Here is a 24,537-nt window from a genome sequence, read left to right as displayed (position 1 = left end):
AGTTAGGTGCTTTATGGCCAACAAGGACACGATGGGCCTGTTTCTGTGCTGTATATCTCTATGACTGTATGGAGGGGACAGTGCATTCCACCCACCTTGGTCGTAACAGCTTGGAGTGAATGTCCACAGATCCCTGAAGGTAGCAGGACAGGTTGACAAGGTGGTTAAGAAGGCATATGAAATCCTTTCCTTTATTAGCCAAGGTATAGAATGCAAGAGGTTATGCTGGAACTGTATAAATCATTGGTTAGGCCACAACTTGAGTAGTGTGTGCAGTTCAGGTCACCACATTACAAAAAGGATGTAATTTCACGAGAGAGGGTACAGAGAAGATTTATGAGCATGTTGCCAGGACTGGAAAAATGCAGCTATGAGCAAAGGTTGGATTGGCCGCGGTTGTTCTCCTTGGAAAGTGAAGGCTGAGGGGACAGCTGATTGAAATGTACAAAATTGTGAGGGGCCTGGATAGGGTGGAGGTGAAGGGTCTATTTATCTTAGCAGAGGGGTTAATGACTAGGGACTAATGATTGGTACAAAGATTAGAGGGGAGATGAAGATTTTTTTTTTCACCCAGAGGGTGGTGTGGGTCTGGAACTCTGCCTGATAGGGTAGTAACCCTCAACTCATTTAAAAGGTGTCTGGATATGCACCTCAATTGCCGTAACCTGCAGGGCTACGGACCAAATGCTGGAAGGTGGGATTAGGCTGGGTTGCTGGTTTTTCACCCAGCGTGGACACGATGAGTCAGGTTTCTTTATCATTCATGGGATGTGGGCGTCGCTGGTTAGGCCAGCATTTATTGCCCATCCCTACTTGCCCTTGAGAAGGTGGTGGTGAGCTGCCTTCTTGAACTGTTGCAGTCCACGTGGGAAGGTACACCCACAGTGCTGTTAGGAAGAGTGTTCCAGGATTTGAACCCAGCGAAAGTGAAGGAACAGCGATATAGTTCCAAGTCAGGATGGTGTGGGGCTCAGAAGGGAACTTGCATGTGGTGATGTTCCCATGCATCTGCTGCCTTTGTCCTTCTAGGTGATAGAGGAGAAGGGTTTGGAAGGTGCGGTCTAAGGAGCTTTGGTGCGTTGTTGTAGTGCATCTTGTAGATGGTACATACTGCTGCCCTGTGGTTGGTGGTGGAGGGAGTGAATGTTTGTGGATGTTGTTGAGCTTCAAGTGTTGTTGGAGTTGCACCCATCCAGGCAAGTGGGAGAGTATTCCAACACACTCTTGACTTGTGCCTTCTAGATAGTGGACAGGTTTTGGGGAGTCAGGTGGTGAGTTATTTGCCTCAGGATTCCACACCTCTGACCTGCTCTTGTAGACACAGCAGGTATGTGGTTGGTCCAGTTTCTGGTCAATGGTAACCCCCAACATGTTCAGTGATCGTAATGTCATTAAATGTCAAGGGAAGATTGTTAGATTCTCTCTTGTTGGAGATGGTCATTGTCTGGCACTTGTGTGGCCTCTTTCTGTGCTGCTAACTTTCTACAATTCTAATTATCATTGTATTTTCGGACTACAGCTCACTTTGGAAGAGGCTTTAGTGTAATATTTTCTTTCAGTGCTGCAAAGAAAATAAGAGTAGGCCATTCGGCCCTGCTCCACCAAAAAAGATCACGGTTGATTGTCTAATTCAATACCGTGTTCCCACTTTCTCCCCATATCCCTTGGGCATTCATATATCTATCTCCTTCTTGAATATATTTAATGACTTGGCCTCCACGGTAGAGAATTCCACAGGTTCACCACCCTCAGTGAAAAAATTTCTCCTCATCTTGGTTCTAAATGGCATATTCCATATCCGGAGACTGTGACCCCTGGTTCGGAACTCCCCAGCCATCAGAAACATTCTCCCTGCATCTAGCCTGTCAAGTCCTGTTAGAATTTTATAGGTTTCTACGAGACCCCCTCGCATTCTTCTAAACTCAAGTGAATATGGGCCTAGTCGACCCAATCTCTCCTCATGTGTCAATCCTGCCATCCCAGGAATCAGCCTAGTAAATCATCTTTGCACTTCCTCCATGGCAAGAACATCCTTCTTCAGATAAAGGAGACCAAAACTGCACACAATACTCCAGATGTGGTTTCAGCAAGGCCCTGCATAACGGCAATAAGACATCCTTGCTCATCCAAGGCTGTTAAGCCTTGTAAGACAGAGTTCCTTGGAGAAACTGGCAAATGTTATCACTAAGTAACATTCAGACAAATTCCTTTGAGCAACATTACAGTAGAAGGATGCTGAAAATATATCTAACAGTGGACTTCAAAAAAATCTCTAGAATAGCTTCTCATATCACTAGCATAAACAGTCTAAGAACATAACCTCTTTAAAAAAAAAAATCATTTTTCCAATATCTATTCATACACAACTTTGTTTGCAATATACTGTCTATTTTGTACAGGAAATACTTTATTAACTGTTGGGCATCAGTCTCCTACCTGAATTTCACAGGCTGCAACCAGGTTGTGAATATAATAGAAAGCTTCCTCAATCGTTTCTCCAACAGCAACTATACCATGGTTCCTTAAAATGAGCACCTGGCAGTAGAATAAAAGAATTTAAGCAAAGTAACATTAATCATTGACAAGGTCTCGTCAGTTAATAAAAGACAATTTGCAGTGAAAGGTTTTTGCCAACGTAAAGGATATTGTATTAACTGAGCAGTACTTAATCATAGAAAGTTTAGGGCACAGAAAGAGGCCACTGAGCTGTGGCTGAAAAACAATCCACCTATTCGAATCCCACCTTCCAACATTTGGTCTGTAGTCCTGCAGATTACAGCACTTGAGGTGCATATCCAGACTCCTTTTGAATCAGTTGAAGGTTCCTGCCTCAACTACCCTTTCAGGCAATGAGTTCCAGACCCCTACCACCCTCTGGGTGAAAAGGTTTTTCCTCATCTCCCCTTAATCTTTCTAAAAATCACTTTAAATCTATGCCCCTCGTCACTGACCTCTCTGCTATGCTGAATAGACCCTTCACTTCTACTCTATCCAGGCCCCTCAAAATTTTGTACATTTCAATCAGATCCCCTCAGCCTTCTCTGTTCCAAGGAGAACAACCCCAGCCGATTCAATCTTTCCTCATAGCTGCATTTTTCCGGTCCTGACAATATCCTCGCAAATCTTCTCTGTACCCTCTCTAGTGTAATGAGGTGACCAGAACTGTACACAGTACTCAAGTTGTGGTCTAACCAGTGAGTTAATAAGTTGATGAATTCTTCATTCTCACTAGCGCTAAATATTCTGCACGGACATCGATGCAGAGTTAACTTAAACTTGCAACCAGTGCCATACCGGTTATAACGTTCACATCAACTGTGATCAAGGCTGCAGCCGCAAAGATCCATAAGGGAAACCAGCACTTTGTGATGAGCAATTCACCAAATTGGGGACTGAGGAAACATAGCAGTGTCTACCCTCCCCTCATGTAGTAGGTAATGCCATGAACTCAAATAAACTCAATTAAATGCAAGGTTTTGCAAACTTAAAATGAGGGGGCAACTACTAAAAATAAAAGCAGTATTCTATACCCCCCATTGACAGCATAATGAACCTCAAGTTTGATTATATTTGATAACCCATGCAAAATCTATTGGCTAGCGCATGGTCCATACTTACAAAAACAAAATATTACACATACCTAATTTCTTGAATGATGACCCCCTTTAGGATTTTGTTTATAAAAGGGGAAAACTCAAAATAAGATTTCAAATATAATTTAATTGATAACATATGTATTAGAGTGCTGTAATGAATACAGTTATGAATTGTATTTCTATAAGGCAAGGAAGTAGAATTTGATTAGATAACTCAAGTTGAAAATTCAGCACTGGTGGGCTTCCTTTAGTGCTGTGACTGTTACAAATTGATGCATGCTATTATATATATTTCTTCAGGTGGATGCAATGATTGAAGAAGAAATTGAAACAAGAGTTCTGAAATCATTGAATGGGAGGTGAGCACAAGTAGCCTCATGCAACTCTGCCTCCAGATTTCTGCCATAGAAAGGCTGCTGACGGAGAGGGGGTGGGGAAGAGTGTGAAATAAACAAACCGTCTTGGCTGAACATCTGAAGCCCCAAGATGAATAGCAAAATTCCTTCTATTCTGTCAAATAATACACCTCAGCTCCAACCTGGAAGAGCACTCCGAATTGTACTGGTGTGGCATTTTTCCATTTCTAAGTGCTATTGCCAATTTAGTGTAGATCAGTATTGAATAAGGAGCATCTTTGTGTGGTGGGTACATGGTCATTAGAATTGACTGAAGCTGCCTAAATAATTCACATAGATCCTTTCCATCTGAGAGATGATTACCTCAGCTGGATTCAAGCACTGTACAGGGCAAGTGTCCATCTAAATAACTGAACTATCCAGTCCTCCATTCAGTGATTTCCACAGTCCAAACCCACCAGACTTCAGATGATGTTAATGTACAAGTTGCAGATCATTCACATATTGCTGGCACTGTCATTTACTGATGGATGTAACCATGGAGGGCTTAAGTTTAACTGTATAATGTTACAGTTCAAAATAATCATCTTGTTCCTACTTTAAAAAAAGATGGATCTAGAATTCAGGTTACCTTCCATTCAAGTCATTTCCAACTCACCAAATGCTTACTGTCCAAAGATCGTTACTTTGAGTAGTTTAGACCTGTAATTTCTTTTTTGCCAATCTACAAATAAACTCTGAATACAGGGCTGTATGCACTAAAATTATTCAGTTGAAATTATTGCCCATCCCTAATGGCCCTTTAGAAGGTGGTGGTGAGCTGCTTTCTTGAACATCTGCAGTCCATCTGGTGAAAGTACTCACACTGTTAGGGAGGAAATTCCAGGATTCGGCCCAGGAACGATGAAGGAAGGGCGATATGTTTCCAAGTCACAGTGGTGTGTGACCTGGAGGGAAACTTGCAGGTGCTGGCATTCTATTGCCCTCGTCTTTCTCGGCCATAGAGATTGTAGGTTTGGAAGGTGCTGTCGAAGAAGCCGTGGCAAGTTGCTGCAGTACAGCTTACAGATGGCGCACACTGCAGCAATGGTGCACAGAGTGAAGGTTTATGATGCTGGATAGGGTGCCAAGCAAGCGGGCTCCTTTGCCCTGGACAGTATCGACATTAAGTGTTGTTGGAGCTGTGTCCATACAGGCAAGTGGGAAGTATTCCATCACACTCCTGACTTGCATCTTGTAGGTGGACAGGCTTTGGGGAGTCAGGAGGCAATTTACTCACTGCACAATAACTAACCTTTGACCTGCTCTTATAGCCTTAGCATTTATGTGGCGAGGTTCTGGTTGATGGTGAGCACCGCCCCCTCCACCGCACTCAATTGGGGACTCAGCAATGGTAGTGCCACTGAAGGGGAGGCAGTCAGACAACCTCTTGTTAGAGATGGTCATTGCCTGGCACTTGTGTGGCATGGAAATTACTTGCCAATTTGCACCACAAACATGAATGTTGTCCAGGTCTTGCTGCATGCAGGCACAGACAGCTTCATTATCTGAGGAATTGCGAATGGAACTGAATTCTGTGCAACTGTCTGAGCATCCCCACTCCTGAACTTATAATGGAGGGAGTCATTGATGACGTAGCAAAGATAGTTAGGTCTAGGATACTGCCCCGAGGAGCTTCTGCAGCAATGTTCTGGACCTGAAATAATTGGCCTCCAACAGCCACAACCATCTTCATGTTAGGTATGGCTCTAGCCAGTGGAGAGTTTTCCCCGTTATGAGTTTTTCAAAAGGCTGTGTTTGCTGACAACACTACCACTAGCTGGCGCTGCAGTGGCACATGCACAAATGCATCATGTGCCACTAAAACGTCCCAGTCTGCGACTTCAGGCAATTGCCAGGACTAAAAATGGCGCTGCTCAAATTATCACACAAAGGCAACCTGACAAATACATGGCAGCACACAATGGCGGGAGGGAGAAAGCAGAGCAGGCCGGGGAGGGGGCAAGCGAGCAGGCCGGGGAAGGGTGGGGAGCAGAGTGGCCATGGAGAGCAGCAGGAGGGGGGGGGGCTTGACACATGGGTTAAGACATTAGCGTTGCATTGCTGTACGCATAATGCACATGCGCAGAGGCTGACCAGGCACATTGCCCAAAGACGCACACGTCGCGCAATGAAGTCATCGGCACATGCACTAACCAGTCCTGGCAAGTCGGAACGCAGTGCATGCGCAGAGAGCAGGAGCCCGTCTGCGCAAGTGCACACCTTGGTGCAGCCTGATGACGTCAGTGGGCGGCTGCGTTGTCAGGAATCACTTTTTAAAAATATGGACCAACTAGTAAGGAGCAAGTCCAAGGAGAAGTAAATCCCGCCCCCTCCCAACTTCTTGGGCTGTCAGTAACAAAGTAATAATTATTACCAATTCCTAGTTGCCCTGAGGGAATCAAGAGTTAACCACAATGTAGGGGTCTCCTCCCCATTTTTATGATAATCTGACAGCTTTCATTGTCTTTTCGCTGTGTCAGTTCACAAATGATATTAAAATCAATTTTACCATTTCTATAGTGTGATGTGAACTGCCAACCTTGGAGTTGCTAGTCTAGTACCATTTTTTGTTTTAATTCGTTTCATGGGATGTGGGCATTGCTGGCTAGGCCAGCATTTATTGCCCATCCTTAATTGCCTTGGAGGTGGTGGTGGTGAGCTGCCTTCTTGAACTGCTGCAGTGAGGTAGGTATACCCACAGTGCTGTCAGGAAGGGAGTTCCAGGATTTTGATCCAGCAACACTAAAGGAACAGCAATATAGTCCCAGGTCAGGATGGCGTGTGACTTGGAGGGGAACTTGCAGGTGGTGTTCCCAGGCATTTGCTGCTCCTTGTCCTTCTAGTTAGTAGAGGTTGCGGGTTTGGAAGGTGCTGTCTAAGGAGCCTTGGTGTGTTGCTGCATCTTATACAGTCAGAGTTTTACAGCACAAAAACAGGCCCTTCGGCTCAACGCGCCTGCGCTGACCATTAAGCACCCATCCTAACTAATCCCATTTCCACACACTTGGCCCGTAGCCTTGTATGTTAAGGCGGTTCAAGCGCTCATCTAAATATTTCTTGAATGTTGTGAGTGTTCCTGCCTCTACCACCCCTTCAGGCAGTGTTCCAGATTCCAACCACCCTCTGGGTGAAAAAATTCCTCAACTCCCCTCTAAACCTCCTGCCCTTTACCTTAAATCTATGCTCCCTCGTTATTGACCCCTCCGCTAAGGGAAAACGTTTCTTCCTATCTAAACTATCAATGCCCCACAATTTTGTATACCTCAATCAGATCCCCCCTCAGCCTTCACCGCTCCAAGGCAAATAACCCCAGCCTATCTAGTCTGTCTTCATAACTGAAATGCTCCAGCCCAGGCAACATCCTGGTGAATCTTCTCTGCACCCTCTCCATTGCAATCACATCCTTCCTAAAGTGTGGCGACCAGAACTGTACACGATACTCCAACTGTGGCCTAACCAGCGTTTTATACAGCTCCATCATAATTCTGTGCCTTGGCTAATAAAGGCAAGTATCCTGTATGCCTTCCTAACCACCTTATCTACCTGTGCTGCTGCCTTCAGTGATCTATGGACAAGCACCAGATGATGCACACTGCTGCCACTGTGCGTCAGTGGTGGAGGGAGTGAACGTTTGTGAATGGGGTACCAATCACATTGGCTGCTTTGTCCTGGATGGTGTCGAGCTTCTTGTGTTGTTGGAGCTGCACCCATCCAGGCAAGTGGAGAATATTCTATTACACTCCAGACTTGTGCCTTGTAGATAGGCTTTGGGGAGTCAGGAGGTGAGCTACCCACCGCAGGATTCCTAGCCTCTGACCTGCTCTTGTAGCCACGGTATTTATATGGCTACTCCAGTTCAGTTTCTGGTCAATGGTAGCCCCTAGGATGTTGATAGTGGGGGATTCAGCAATGGTAATGCCATTGAATGTCAAGGGGAGATGGTTAGATTCTCTCTTGTTGGAGATGGTCATTGCCTGACACTTGTGTGGCGCAAATGTTACTTGCCACTTATCATCCAAAGCCTGGATATTGTCCAGGTCTTGCTGCATTTCTACACAGACTGCTTCAGTATCGGAGGAGTTGTGAATGTTGCTGAACTTTGTTCACTGATGATTACACGTCCCCATTTCTGACCTTATGATTGAAGGAAGGTCATTGATGAAGCAGCTGCAGATGGTTGGGCCTAGGACACTACCCTGAGGAACTCCTCCAGTGATGTCCTGGAGCTCAGATGATTGACCAACAACCATAACCATCTTCCTTTGTGTTAGGTATGACTCCAACCAGCGGAGAGTTATCCCCGATTTCCATTGACTCCAGTTTTGCTAGGGCTCCTTGATGCCATACTGTGTCAAATGCTGTCTTGATGTCAAGGGCAGTCACTCTCACCTCACCTTCAGCTTTTTTGTCCACGTTTGAACCAAGGCTGTAATATGGTCAGGAGCTGTGTGGCCCTGGCGGAACCCAAACTGAGCGTCACTGAGCAGGTTATTGCGAAGCAAGTGCTGCTTGATGGCACTGTTGATGACATCTTCCATCACTTTACTGATGATTTAGAGTAGACTGATGGAGCAGTAGTTGGCCGGGTTGGACTTGTCCTGCTTTTTGCGTACAGGACATACCTGGACAACTTTCCACATTGCCGGGTAGATGCCAGTGTTGTAGCTGTACTGGGACAGCTTGGCTTGGGGTGTAGCAAATTCTGGAGCACAGGTCTTCAGTACTATTGCCGGAATATTGTCAGGGCCCATAGCCTTTGCAATATCCAGTGCCTTCAGTCGTTTCTTGATATCATGCGTAGTAAATCGAATTGACCACACCCATCTAGATAGAGCTTTTATACAAGGAATGTACTGTAATTCTACCACAACAATGGCATAGAGCTGCAAATCTATTTCACCTGTTATCCTTGAAACGAATGTAATGGAAAAGTAAAATTGTTAAATCTCAATACAAACAGTAATAGGGGAACTTAAGTTCTTAATCTTTCATGATTAAATTTGTTTTTTTATATTAATTTTGATAGAAAGTGAATTCATTTTACATGCTTTCATTTAACTTGATTAGATGCACATGATTCTTGGAGCATATTAAAACTATGAAAGTTGATCTGAACGCATCTGCATCATGAACACAAAATAACAAAGTAGTGATTATGCCTCCTTGCAGGATTGAATATTAATGAGAAATATAAGAGTGCATTTACAAAATTAAATTAGCCAACATTTCCCACTCAACACAATGGTTGCTTAATAGCAAAATGCTCAAGAGATTATGGAGATAAATGGTACAGAGCACTCACTCAGCAGTGGCATCTAGACTGTACAAATGGAAAGGCTGTCAGAGCTTCCTGTAAGTGAAGTCAGATAGGACTGAATTTCATGACTGTACTTGCGTTACAATTAGAATTTCTCCTTGAAAATTTAGACAACCATTGAGACAATGACATAGGAAATCAGTGATACCAAAATGGATAATTATTTTGAATAAGCCAAAAGTATTAATGCCACCCACATTCAAGGAAACCATTACTTGTGTAGTTTTCAGTATTTTGGGACACATTATAAACACCATCTTTTGAAAAACTACTGTAAAAGATACTTGGATGTTTTCAAAAACCTGCCACACACATTTTCCACCATAAACAGAGAATTAAAGTGTTACTTCAATTTAAAATGGAACTGACCTTATTCTTGGGGCCCAGGTTTTTCTGTATTAGTACCTTTTCTCCCTCATCCACAAGGATTCCATGGTAGTCATGGTAAGCTATCTCTCCAAGTGCCAATGCTTCAGGAGAGATTGGCAGTAGGCCACACTTCATTGCAGAAACCTGGCGCAACAGAAATGCTGCTTAACCATCATAAAACCAGCATTTGAGAAAACCAAAAAAAATTTAAATCTTTAAAATCACCTGAGTGGACCGTGGTTTTCATTTTCTAAGAACACCCGCTTGCATAAAATACGAGCCTCACCAATCAGTCTATTAAATTAACAGAATCAAATCTGATGACACAAAACTGGGTGGGAATGTAAGTTGTGAGGAGGATGCAAGGAGGCTTCCAGTGGATTTGGACAGGCTAAGTGAATGGGCAAGAACATGGCAGATGGAATATAATCTGAATAAGTGTGAAGTTATCCACTTTGGTAGAAAAAAAAAGTAAGGCAGAGCATTTCTTAAATGGAGAGAGATTGGGAAGTGTTGATGTCCAAAGGGACCTGGATGTCCTAGTTCATGAATCACTAAAAGCTAGAATGCAGGTGCAGCAAACAATTAGGAAGGCAAATGGTATGTTGGCCTTCATCGCAAGGGATTTTGAGTACAGGAGTAAGGAAGTCTTGGTGAGACTGCACCTGGAGTATTGTGTACAGTTTTGCCTCATCTAAGGAATGATATACTTGCCATAGAGGGAGATTTACCAGACTAATCCCTGGGATGACAGGATTGTCTTATGAGGACTGATTGTGGAAACTGGGCCTGTATTCTCTGGACTTTCGAAGAATGAGGTGTGATCTCACTGAAATTTAGAAAATTCTTACAGGGTGTGACAGGGCAGATGTAAATAGGATATTTCCCCTGGCTGGTGAGTCTAGAATCAGGTGACAGTCTCAGAATAAGCGATAGACCATTTGAGACTGAGATGAGGAGGAATTTCTTCACTCAGAGGGTGATGAATCTTTGGAATTCTCTACCCCAGAGAGCTGTGGAAGCTCAATCATTGAGCATGTTCGGGACAGAAATCGATAGATATCTGGATACTAATGACATTTCGGGATATGGGGACAGCGCAGGAAAGTGGCGTTGAGGTAGATGATCAACATGATCTAATTGAATGGCACAGCAGGCTCGATGGGCTGAATGGCCTAATCCTGTTCCTATGAATCAGTCAACTGTTTCAATAAAGAAAGCACAGAACACATCTTTACACTTGATGACATTAAGTTCATATGAAACCACTTTTAGAAATAGAATTTAGCTAATCAGTTTTTTCAACACCAAGTTCTGAAACATACTAAAAATCCAGACATTCATAAGAATCACAGCATATTACCCAACAGTAGCTTCACAAAAAACTATACTGGAAGTTCAGAAATAAATTATACCGCTGTACCAATAAGCAGTCACAGAGTTTTCCATAGGTTGACGAATGCCCCAAAACACCTTGTTTCAGCAGTGACTAAATTCCATAAATGCATCTCAATACAAGGGACAGAGTTTCAGGCCTTGACACCTCCTGATTGAGTGTTCTTTGGCTGTGGTATTCCATGCAGACTTCAAAACAATAGATTGAGCTGATATGTACACAGAAAAAATGCAGGAGTTTAGCTGCCAAATGGGGCAACAATATTTTGGCTTAATACAAAATTAAAGTTAAGAATGGAATCTTCAAATTTGAAATAAGCTAGTTAAAAAGGGCTACTGGAATGTGGAATACACAGCCAGAAGGCTATAGAGTCAAAAATCAATGAATGGGTTTTCAAAAAAAAAAAGGGGACAGATACTTATTTGGGAAGTACGGGTATGAATGGAAATGATCAGAAAAGGTGCAGAATTGAGACTGAAAAGAAAGCTAAAACAAAAGCAAAATACTGCAGATGCTGGAAATCTGAAATAAAAACCAAGTGCTGGAAGGTTTGAGATAGGGCAAAGGCAGGAGAGATTAAATGACACAGATGCCATGGAACAAAGGCAAAGGGAGTGTTACTAGTTGTAGACAAAACAAAGCATTAGCCCAGAGAGAGTGTTAATGGCAACAGGGGAGCGAATAAAAGGAGGTGGCATTGCACTGTTGATCAAGGAGTCAATTACTGCAGTAAGGAGGGATGATATCTTAGAAGGTTCCTCAAATGAGGCCATTTGGGTAGAACTTAAAAACAAAAAGGGGGCAACCACTTGGCTCGGTGTGTACAACAGTCAGCAAGAGATAGAGGAGCAGATATGTAGGCAAATCTGAGAGGTGTAAAAATAATAGGGTAATAATAGTAGGGGATTTCAACATCCCCAATATTAACTGGGATAGTCTTAGTGCAAAAGGCTTAAAAGGGGCAGAATTCTTAAAATGCATACAGGAGAGCTTTTTGACCCAGTATGTAGAAAGTCCTACAAGAAAAAGGGCAGTACTGGACCTAATCCTAGGGAATGAAGGCAGTCAAGTGGTAGAAGTGTCAGTGGGGGAGCATTTCGGGGATGGTAACCATAGCTCCGTAAGATTTAAGGTAGTTATGGAAAAGGACAAAGATGCACTAGAAATAAAGGTACTGAATTGGGGGAAGGCCGATTTCAATATGATAAAACAGGATCTGGCCAAAGTGAACTGGGAGCAGCTACTTGTAGGAAAGTCTACATCACATCAGTGGAAGTCATTCAAAGAGGAAACAGAGTTCAGAGCCAACATGTAGGCGTTAAAGGTGAAGGGTAGGACGAACAGACCCAGGGAACCCTGGATGTCAAGGGGTATAGAGGATTGGATCAGGAAAAAAAACAAGAGGCTTACGGCAGATCCCATGCACTGAAAACAGCAGAGGCACTAGAGTATAGAAAGTGTATGGTGGCACTTAAAAGTAATTCTTTTTTGGCCTCCTTATCTCGAGAGACAATGGGTAGTAATTAGGAGAGCGAAAGGGGACATGAAAAAACACTGTCGGGCAAGATAAAGAAGAAAAAAAAGGGTAAGAGGATAACCAGGGAAAGAGTAGGGCCCATTAGGGACCAACATGGCAATCTTTGTGTGGAGTCGCAGGACATAGGTGAGGTTTTAAACGATTACTTTTCATCGGTGTTCATTATGGAGGACGACAATGTAGGTCATATAGAGATCAGGGAGGGGGGATTGAGATATACTTGAACATATTAGCATTGAAAGGGAGGAAATATCAGCTGTTTTAGTGGCTTAAAAGTGGATAAATCCTCAGGCCCAGATGAGATGCATCCCAGGCTGTTATGTGAGGCAAGGGAGGAGATAGCAGGGGCTTTGAAACAAATTTTCAAATCCTCTCTAGCCACAGGAGGGGTACCAAAGGACTGGAGGACAGCGAATGTGGTACCATTATTCAAGAAGGGTAGTAGGGATAAACCAGGTAATATATTGGAAAAAATTCTGAGGGACAGGATTAATCTCCACTTGGAGAGGCAGGGAATAATCAGGGATAGTCAGCATGGCTGTGTCAGGGGGAGATAGTGTCTAACTTGATTGAATTTTGCGAGGTGACAACTAGATGTGTCGATGAGGGTAAAGCAGTAGATGTAGTATACATGGATTTCAGTTAGGCTTTTGATAAAGTCCCGCATGGGAGATTGGTAGATTGGTTAATGTGGTAAGAACCCATGGGATCCAGGACAATTTGGCAAATTGGATCCAAAATTGGCTTAGTGGCAGGAGGCAGAGGATAATGGTCTAGGGCTGTTTTGGCGATTGGAAGTCTGTGACCAGTGGTGTACCACAGGGATCGGTGCTGGGACCCTTGCTGTTTGTAGTGTACATTAGTGATTTAGACGTGAATATAGGAGGTATGATAAGTAAGTTTGCAGATGACACGAAAATTGGTGGTGTTGTAAATAGTGAGGAGGACAGCTTTAGATTACAGGGAGATATATAGATGGGCTGGTAAGATGGGCAGAGCTGTGGCAAATGGAAGTTAATCCTGAAAAGTGTGAGGTAATGCATTTTGGGAGGACGAACAAGGCAAGGGAATATACAATGGATGGTAGGATCCTAGGAAGTACAGAAGGTCAGAGGGACCTTGGTGTACTTGCCCATAGATCACTGAAGGCAGCAGCACAGGTAGATAAGGTGGTTAGGAAGGCATATGGGATATTTGCCTTTATTAGCCGAGGAATAGAATATAAGAGCAGGGAGATTATGATGGAGCAATATCAAACGCTAGTTAGGCCACAGCTGGAGTACTGTGTACAGTTCTGGGCACCACACTATAGGAAGGATGTGATTGCATTGGAGGGGGTGCAGAAGAGATTCACCAGGATGTTGCCTGGGCTGGAGCATTTCAGCTATGAAGAGAGACTGAAAAGGCTAGGGCTGTTTTCCCTGGAGCAGAGAAGGATGAGGGGGGACATGACTGAGGTGTACAATCATGTACCCAGAGGGTGGTAGGAATCTGGAATGCACTGCCTGAAGAGGTGGTGGAGACAGGAACACTCAACATTTAAAAAGTATTTAGATGAGCACTTGAAACACTGTAGCATACAAGGCTACGGGCCAGGTGGAGGAATATGGGATTAGAATAGTTGGGTGCTGGATGGCCGGCACAGACATGATGGGCCAAAGGGCCTGTTTCTGTGCTGTATAACTCTGACTCTAACAACGAGCAGCTCAAATAAAAAAAAGTTTAAGACAGGCACATGGCTAAAAAAACAAAACAAAAAAAGCCAGTCATGCTCTGAATTTGTTGAATTCAATGTTGAGTCCAGGAGGCTATCGAGTGCCTAGTCGGAAGATGAGGTGCTGTTCCTTTAGCTTGCGTTGAGGTTCACTGGAACACTGCAGCAGGACAAGGACAGAACTGGGGACATTAGAGCACGGTGGTGAATTAAAATAGCAAGTAAATGGAAGCTCGATGTCATGTTTGCAGATTGAGCCGAGATGTTCCACAAAGCAGTCACCCAATATTCGTTTGGTCTCCCCAGTGTAGAGGTGACCGCATTGTCAACAGCGAATACAGTACACTAAATTGAAAGCAGCACAAATAAAAGTGCTGCTTCACCTGGAAGGTGTTTGGGGGCTTGGATGGAGAGGAGAGGGGAGGTAAAGGGCAGGTACAACACCTCCTACGATCGCATGGGAAGGTGCCATAGGAAGGGGACGAGGTGTCGGGATGATGGAATGGACCAGCGTGTCACGGAGGAAACGGGTACTTCGGGTAGGCTCCAATGCCCACATTTGTGTCCTTGGCCTGATTCTGAGGGGCTTGACAGGGTAGATCCTGAGAGGATGCTACTCTTTGTGGGAGAAATCTAAAATTCAGAGGCACAGCTTCAAAATAAGGGGTCTCCCATTAAAAGAGATGGAGGAATTTCCTCTCTCAAAGGGTTATTAATCTTTGAAACTCTCTACCCCAGAGAGTAGTGGAGGCTGGGTCATTGAATATATTCAAGGCTGAGTTAGACAGATTTTTGGTTTATAAGGGAGTCAACAGAAGGGGGCAGGCAGGAAAGTGGAGTTACGACCACAATCAGATCAGCCATGATCTTATTAAATGGCGGGGCAGGCTCGAAGGGCCAAATGGCTTACTCATGCTCCTATTTCTTAGATCATGGCCGGTCTGGACCCCAACTTCATTTACCAACCTTTGATCCATAACCCTCAGTACCTTACCCAACAAAAAGCTATTGATCTCAGTCTTTAACATTTCAATTGGCCCAGCATCCACAGCCTTTTGGGAGAATGCTCCAAATTTTCATGAACCTGTGTGAAAAGTGCTACCTGATTTTACTCTTACATGGCCGAACTGTAATTTTATTATGCCTTCTTGTTTTGGATTTCCCAGAGAAAATAGTATTTCTGTATCTACCCTTTCTAATCCCTTAAATGATATTAAACATTGCGATTAGATCACACCTCAATCTTTGAATCAATGGTATACAAGCCATGTTAATACAACCTTGCCTTATAATTTAATCCTTTGAACACTAGGATCATTCTGGTGAATATACATGGTACTCCTTCCAATGACAATATATCTTTCCTGAGGTTCAGTGCCCAAAACCAAATGCAGAACTCCAGTTGGGGTCAAACTAAGATTCTGTACAACTAAAGCATCACTTCTGAATTGCAACCCTCTTGAGATAAAGGCCAACATTCCCTTAGCCTTTTTGATTACTTTTTCTGCTGCTTGTGCACTAGCTTTCAATGCTTTGTGTCCATGGACTTTGCTCCTTAACAATTCCTAGTTACTCACTATGAAGCAGTATGAACTCAATACTGAGCCCGAGAGCATCCTATTAACAACCCCCCCCACCCCAATAACTTTTCTAAAAAGTCCCTGCAATTTATTTCTACCAGTCAGCCAGTTATTTAGACATTCCCAAGACTTACACTGAATCCTTACAAGGTTTGGGCTTAACTAGGGGGCTTTCACAAGCAATTTATATTACAATTCATTTTGGAAACCTGGGTACACCACACTATAGGGTTTCCCAGAATTCACATGCGTTGTCAGTTAGAACTATAGAACCATAGAAAAATTACAGCACAGTAGGAGGCCATACAGCCAGTCATGTCAGTGCCGGCCGAAAAAAAAAACTAGCTGCCCAATCTAATCCCACCTTCCAGCACCTGGCCCATAGCCTGGCCGCTTACAGCACTTCAGGTGCATGTCCAGGTACCTTTTAAAGCGATCTGGGAAGTTTTTCAGGCCGATCTTCTCCTTATGTAGCTATGCTCACTGCTGTTTACTAATGTTAACTCCTCCTGTCACTGACCTGAAAAAGCAGGCTGTGAGGTTGAAGACAAAACATGCAACTTGTGTGTGTGACATTGCCCTTCTCCCCTTAAAATCAGAGCCAGTGAGCAAGTTTCGCCTAATATTTTTTTTAAAAATATTAATTTTTGGGATGTCAGCATCGCTGGCAAGGCCAGATTTTCTGCTCATCCCCAATTGCCCTCGACAAGCTGGTGAACTGCCTTCTTGAACCACTGCAGTTCATCTGGTGTAGGTACACCCATAGTTCTAGTGGGGATGGAGTTCCAGACCTTTGACCCAGCGACAGTGAAGGAACAGTGAGAGAGTTACAAGTCAGGATGGGGTGCGACTTGGAGGGGAACTTGCAAGTGGAGTTGTTCCCATGCATCTGCTGCCTTTGTCCTTCTAGGTGATAAGAGATTGCGGGTTTGGAAAGTGCTCTCAAAAGGAGCATTAGCGAATTGCTGCAGTGCATCTTGTAGGTAGTATACACTACTGCCATTGTGCGCCAATAGTGGAGGGAGTGAATATTTAAGGTGTTGGACGGGGTGCCAATCAAGCAGGCTACTTTGTCTTGGATGGTTTTGAGCTTCGAGTGCTATTGACGCTGCACTCATCCAGGCAAGTGGAGAGTATTCCATCACACTCCTGACTTGTGATGAACAAGCTTTGTGGTGTCAGGAGGAGAGTTGCTCGCTGCAGAATTCCTAGCCTTTGACCTGATCTTGTAGCCACAGTATTTATATGGCCGGTCCAGTTAAGTTTCTGGTCAATGGTAACCCCCCAGGATGTTGGTGATAGATTTAGCAATGGTAATGCCGTTAAATGTCAAGAGGAGATAATTAGATTCTCTCTCTACTGTTGGAGATGGTCATTGCCTGGCACTTGTGTGGCACGCACGTCACTTTACATCACTTTCAACAAAATCAACCAGTCGATTTCAAAACTGGCTGAACACAAGTTTTTAAAAAGTAGTAATAGCAAATGGAAATAGCTACATTTGAGAGGCAGTAACTGTCTATAGTTCTGTGGGGCACATTCTGGGGTTACCTACCTGCATTCTGGGACCCCATGTTGTTCATATTATTCATAAATGTTTGAGAAAAGTACTTCTTGTTTAACTAGATCTTCTGTGGTGTTGCTAATGGTAAATTAAGATGATACATAAAAAAAGTTTAAGAAATGAAACATTACAAGAAGGAACTATATCACCATTCCTTCACCGTTGCTGGGTCAAGATCATGGAACTCCCTTCCTAACAGGATTGCGGACGTACTTACACCTCAAGGACTGCAGTGGTTCAAGGCGGCAGCTCACCACCACCTTCCCAAGGACAATTAGGGATGGGCAATATATGCTGGTGTAGCCAGCGACTTCCACATCTCATGAAGGAATAAAAAAAATTACACCATCTAATGCACAAGTGGGAGTCTAGGTATATAATGCCAGAATAAAGGCCTCAGAACTTTTTGGCCTTAACAGCAGGAAAGTAGAGTGCAAGAGTAGAGGTACACAAAACATTGGTTAGGCCGCAGCAATGTGTACTATATGCAGTTTCTGGCACCCCATTATACAAAGTATATTAAAGGAACCAGGATGATTCCCATCGTTATACAAAAAGACCCAAGATACTGGAACTATTTCCATTGACACAAAAATAGCTAAGAGGAGATTTAAGAGATATTTTTTAAAAATGGGTTTTAAAAAGAGTAAGGGTTTTAAAGGGAAAAGTAGGTTTTCCTCTGTTGTTGGAAATCTTTGACACGGGTTTGCATAGTGAGCCAAATTGGCCTCCTTCTGTGCTGTAAAATCTTATGGTTCTAGTTTTCTGCTGCGAAAGTAAAGTGGTGACCTGAAGGTTACAAAGTATAATTGCTCTTAAATAGAAACAGTTCAATAGACATAGAAGTATCTTATAACATGCCAGGATAATGCCTGTGTTTTATGTTCCTTAAACGTGGAATTTAAATTTGCAATATTTGGCTTATCTAAATCAATTTTTTAGTTTAGTTTTTTTTTAGTTTAGAGATACAGCACTGAAACAGGCCCTTTGGCCCACCGAGTCTGTGCCGACCATCAACCACCCATTTATACTAATCCTACCCTAATTCCATATTCCTACCACATCCCCACCTGTCCCTATATTTCCCTACCACCTACCTATACTAGGGGCAATTTATAATGGCCAATTAACCTATCACCCTGCAAGTCTTTGGCATGTGGGAGGAAACCGGAGCACCCGGAGAAAACCCACGCAGACACAGGGAGAACTTGCAAACTCCACACAGGCAGGACCCAGAATTGAACCCGGGTCGCTGGAGCTGCGAGGCTGCGGTGCTAACCACTGCGCCACTGTGTACATGCATGCTTGAGCGTCTATAAGTGCAAATAGACTTTCTTAACTGAAATACAAGTGGTTTCTGTACTGTCAAATGCTAGTTTGTGCACAAAAACCCAAACGGCACTTGAAATGCAGCCCAGTAATGCAGCATGCCACCGATTGCAATAACAGGCTTTTCTACTTTTCACAGGAGCTATTTTTAATTCAAATGCTCATTTTTGGGGAAAGGGTTATCGTCTCTGGCGAATCATCATTTTTACTCTGACTGACAGAATAAGTCAGCCCATACCACACCTTTCTCACCTGAAAACCAGTGAGAGTGGTATAGCATAAATCTAGACCTGGAATCAAGTTGCCTCAGTGACTTCAGTAATTTAAGGGGCTGTGATATCAAGAGAAGTGGTAGAAAATATTAAATGTAATGGGTTGGGAAGAAACATTACGTTTCGAAAAATGAATACTCTGTCTAAATTCAAGTAGTCTGTAAAACGTAGGAGAAAAAACCTACTGCGGCTCCAGCTGGTGCATGAATGTGTACGATACATCGGATGTCTGGTCGAGTTGCATAGATGGCAGAGTGCAAGGTAAAGCCAGCCTGGTTTATTCCCAGGTTGGTACAGCCACGATCGATTATATCGCCTTGAAGATTAACTTTAACCTGAAATGCACAAAACAATTAACATCGCCTTCGCAGATTGTCATAACAGAGTCTAAAGTCTTGGAATGAGAATCTGCTGTGTGCTGCATTTGCAAAAAACATTTTTCAGTTCCACACTCCATGTAAAGGTATCTTTAAAAATAATGGGTGGATATTAGAAATACAACAAGGGCTATGCTATTTTGGTAATGTTCCAAAGGTTATACATGCTTGCAACTGACTGCAAGTCAACAGAAATACAATAATTTCTAATAAAACTGAATGCAATGGTTTTATAAGTTGATCAACTAAATAGCATTTAAAAATTAACCTCGTTCCTCCTTACTTACCAGACTAGATGCAGTGACCTCACTGAAAAGAAGGCCAAAAGGTACAATGAGAAAATGTTCCTGCTCAGAACTGACTCGGACCTACGGGAAAGAACAATCAATAACTTGCCTTCACTTATAACTACATGACCACGATGTAATTAGTAAAATCTGAAAAATGCTTTGAAAGCAGATTTACTCTAGAGTGCAGCTTTGCATCTAACAAAAGACTACCCACAGTAATGTTATCAAGAGGCAAAATGCTGAACTCGGAGTTGCAATCCCTACCTGAAACTAAGGTTTGATATAAAGAGTTAATTAAGTCAAGAATTTGTGGATTTCCTGAGTAGCATCAGGTCACCATGCTGATATATCTACACTGTGTGTGTACTATTTCAGTCAATACAAAACCCTTAAAACCTGGAGATGCAATAACGGGCTGAATTTTACAGAACCTTCTCAAAATCTGTCCCGGTGTGTTCTTCGTGCCGCTAGCCCGCCCAGGGAAACGAGGCAGAACATTGGTTGGGAGGGGGGAGGTGATTAAGTTTCTCAGTGCGGGGGCAACGGGATCAAACAAACATCATCGGTGTAGGGGATGGTGGGAAGGGTTTTAGGTTAAGGTTTATGCACTTGGGGAGCTGGTGGGGGTGGGGAGAGAGGACATGTGGTCAAGCCAAGTGTTTTTGGGGGTGGGGGGGGGTGGGGGGAGGAGGGCAAGTAATTCATTTTATGGTTCTAGGGGGGCAGGAGAGGGGAAAAATTAATGTATTTTTTGTTTCTTTAAATATTTAAACTAAACGGTAGGATTCAAAGCCCGTACAGGCATACAGGTAACTGACACCATTGCCAGGGACGGCCAGCCTGCTCCCTCCAAGTGATCAGGGATGGGGCAGTTCCCCCGGCTATTTGAATGAGCCGCCGTGCAGGCGGGCCACTAATGATGGTGGTGCGAATATAAATTTCAACCCAACATTTGAGATGGAGAGAGTTGGGAATCAGCAGAAAAATGCTACAGGTTTTTTCTATTATGAGCAAATTTAAAGTGTGATGTGTACTAAACATAAGACATTTTTAAAAAACTAATAGATCTGCCACGTTGTCATTTATGGTGGGCAGCAGGACGTACTGTTTTGTGTTACATAACGTACAACACATCCAGGTTATTGATTTATGGGGAAAACAATAAATAAAAATGTGCTTTTAATAGGAGCATTGTTAGTTTTGACATCTAGATCTATAATTATGCTTACATTTGTGAAACAAATCAACAGCCATTATTAAAAATTAATTTAACTATCTAAAATCGCTGAAAAAGTTAACTAAAGTCCAGAATACAATAGAAAATTGTAGGTAAGATGTTTTAAGTTTCAATCAGGTATGAGGTAGGTTGTAGGAAACACACGTAGCAAGTGGTGAGTGAGGAGGGAAAGGGACCCACAGGAGCCACTTTCAACTTTACGACAGCCCGCATGCTACTGAAACCCTCATGTATGCCTATTCCAATGCTTTCCTGAATGGTCTTCCATCCTCCATTCTGTTAACTTCAGTTCATCCTATGTTGCATCAGAATACAAACATCTCTCCATGCCATTCAACAGCATTACTATCGCTGAATCCCCCATCATCCTAGGGGCTACCATTCACAGAATAATACAGTGCAGAAGAGGCCCTTCAGCCCATCGAGTCTGCACCAATGCATTAAAGACACCTGATATGTTTACCTAATCCCATTTTCCTGCATTTGGCCCATAGCCTTGAATGTTATGACGTGCCAAGTGCTCATCCAGGTACTTTTTAAAAGGATGTGAGGTAACCCGTCTCTACCGCCCTCCCAAGCAGTACAGTCCAGACCATCACCACCCTCTGGGTAAAAATGTTCTTCCTCAAATCCCCCTTAAACCTCCTGCCCCTCACCTTAAACTTGTATCCCCTCGTAACTGACCCTTCAACTCCCTTTTGACCCTGTCCATGCCCCTCAATCTTGTACACCTCGATCAGGTCACCCCTCAGTCTTCTCTGCTCCAGAGAAAACAACCCAAGCCTATCCAACCTCTCTTCATAGCTTAAATGTTCCATCCCAGGCAACATCCTGGTGAATCGCCTCTGCATCCCCTTCCTATAATGTGGCGACCAGAATTGTACAATTGTACACCGAAGTTCTATACAACTCCAACATGACCTTCCTGCTTTTGTAATCTATGCCTCGATTGATAAAGGTAAGTGTCCCATAAGCCTTTTTCACCACTCTATTAACCTGCTCTTCTGCCTTCAGAGATCTATGGACAAACACGCCAAGGTCCCTTTGATCCTCGGAACTTCCCAGTGCCAGGCCATTCATTGAATACTTCCATGTCACATTACTCCTTCCAAAGTGTATCACCTCACACTTTTCAGGGTTAAATTCCATCTGCCACTTTTCTCCCCATTTGACCATCCCATTTAAATCTTCCTGTAACCCAAGACACTCAACCTCACTGTTAACCACTCGGCCAATCTTTGTGTCATCCACTAACTTACTGATCCTACTCCCCACATGGTCATTTATATAAACGACATAGATGACTAACAATAGGCAACCCAGCACAGATCCCTATGGTACGCCACTGGACACTGGCTTCCAGTCACTAAAACAGCCGTCTGTCATCACTCTCTGTCGCCTACAGCTAAGCCAATTTTGAATCCACCTTATCAAGTTACCTTGTATCCCACGTGTATTTGGTTTCTTGATAAGTCTCTCATGTGGGACCTTGTCACAGGCTTTACTGAAATCCATGTAAACGACATCAACTGCATTACCCTCATCTACACACCTGGTTACATGCTCAAAAAATTCAATCAAATTTGTTAGGCATGACCTCCCTCTGACAAAGCCATGCTGACTATTCCTAATAAAAATTTGCCTCTCCAAATGGAGATTGATTCTCTCCTTCAGAATTTTCTCCCAACAGTTTCCCTACCACTGACGTGAGACTCACTGGTCTGTAGTTCCCTGACTTATCTCTACAACCTTTCTTAAATAGTGGGACCACATTACCATTGACCAGAAGCTCAACTGAACTAGCCACATAAATATTGTAGTTACAAAAGCAGGTCAGAGGCTGGGAATTGTGGGGTAAGTAACACACGTCCTGACTCCCCAAAGCCTGTGCAATATCTACAAGGCACAAGTCAGGAGTATGATGGAATACTCTCCACTTGCTGTGATGAGTGCAGCTCCAACACCACTCCAAAAGCTCACCACCATCCAGGACAAAGCAGCCCCCTTGATTGGCACCCCATCCAACACTTAAACATTCACTCTCTCCACCACCGAAGCACAGTGGCAGCATTGTATACCATTATAAAAGATGCACTGCAACAACTCACCAAGCCTTCAATAGCAACTTCTAAACCTGTGAACTCGACCACTTAGGACAGTAGACACATGGAACACCACCACTTGCAAGATACCTTCCAAGTCACACACTATCCTAACTTGGAACTGTCTCACCATTCCTTCACTGTTGCCTAACAGCATTGTGGTTATACCTACATCAGATGGACTGCAGCAGTTTAAGAAGGTGGCTCACCACAAACTTCTCAAGTGCAAATAGGGATGGACAACAATTGCTGACCTTGCCAGTGACACTCACATCCCATGACCCACTTCGGCTTCGAATGCCTTATTTTTAAACTTCACATCGTTGTATTTAACTGCTTCGGTGGCCTTGCCCCCCCCACTCACTAATTTCCTTCAGCAATCCCAGCACCACCACCCACTCAGTTCTGCCTCCAGCCTCGTGCATCAAAATGATCAACAGAAGTGGTGTGTTGGTTTAACAGGAAATCAAACACAATAGTAATTTCACATAACATAACAGCACAGAAAACTTTCTCGCACAAAATAAGCTCAGCACATCTGTTAATTCAGTTGTGCTGACCGCACTGTACAGTTGCAGAACTGACTGGTACCTAACTTCAAAATAAATTGAACAAAAAAAATTGTATTTTACTGTAGAGACTTAACTTCAAAAAAAACTGAAGATGCTCTTCCAAATGGAAGGGACAAGGTAGAAATATGTTCTATAGTACTCAAAACAGTATACATTTTTCTTTAAAGGAGACGAATATAGAGAGCTCAACTTACTGTTAAGTGGTTGTAGATAAGTTGTGACCATCCAAAGAGGTCTGCCAGTCTGTGGAAGGCTGCCAGCTTACAACGCAACAATTTCTCTCCTTTCTCATATGCCACAGATTCAGATCCTCGCAGATCATTCACAGGAGTAACCATTCCAAGACCTAAAATAGGAATATATGCAAAATTAACAGTACAGCATTGTTAGCAGCATTCAGTTCAATAAATTTATTTAGCACAGAGGAATTATGTGCACATTCGAATGGGAAACTGCCACAAATTGAGAATTATTTTATAAACAGAATTTTTCAAGAGCACTAGAGCTGATTCACTACTAGTTTACTAGATCAAAAGCAACTGGCAGCAGTTGCAAGGGAACACCACCACTTTCAAGTCACAAACCATGCTGACTTGGAAATATATCACCATTTGCTCATCATCGCTGGGTCGAAGTTGTGGAATTCCCTACCTAACAGCACTGAGTGTACTTTCAGCACACTGCAGCAGTTCAAGGAGGTGGCTCACTGCTACCTTCTCAAGGGCAGTTAGGGATGGGCAATAAATGCTGACCTTGCCAGTGACCCCACATCCAGTGAATGAATTTTTAAAAAAACTTATGAAAATATGGCCTTTGATGCAATTTGTTATAACAAAACTAGTCACAAAAACCTGAAGTAAACTGTCTCGGCACTCATTTGTAGTATT

At 43.2% G+C, this 24,537-nt stretch overlaps 1 protein-coding gene across 5 annotated transcripts in view; it reads right to left on the bottom strand.

Moving 5' to 3' along the window:
• The window catches only part of add1 (adducin 1 (alpha)), a 245,963-nt gene that overhangs the window by 102,720 nt on the left and 118,706 nt on the right, over positions 1–24,537 (bottom strand). For all 5 annotated transcript variants that reach the window (XM_068029236.1, XM_068029237.1, XM_068029240.1 and 2 more), the window contains 5 exons: positions 23,845–23,996; positions 19,737–19,817; positions 19,258–19,407; positions 9,681–9,824; positions 2,437–2,535 (listed from right to left, as the gene is read on the bottom strand). In XM_068029236.1, coding sequence (XP_067885337.1) covers positions 2,437–2,535; positions 9,681–9,824; positions 19,258–19,407; positions 19,737–19,817; positions 23,845–23,996 — 626 coding nt within the window. The remainder of the gene's footprint in view (positions 1–2,436; positions 2,536–9,680; positions 9,825–19,257; positions 19,408–19,736; positions 19,818–23,844; positions 23,997–24,537) is intronic.

Source organism: Heterodontus francisci, chromosome 4, assembly GCF_036365525.1.
Source record: "Heterodontus francisci isolate sHetFra1 chromosome 4, sHetFra1.hap1, whole genome shotgun sequence".
Classification (NCBI taxonomy): domain Eukaryota; kingdom Metazoa; phylum Chordata; class Chondrichthyes; order Heterodontiformes; family Heterodontidae; genus Heterodontus; species Heterodontus francisci.
The sequence above is the reverse complement of the archived record's forward strand: the minus strand, read 5'-3'. Positions and strand labels throughout refer to the sequence as shown.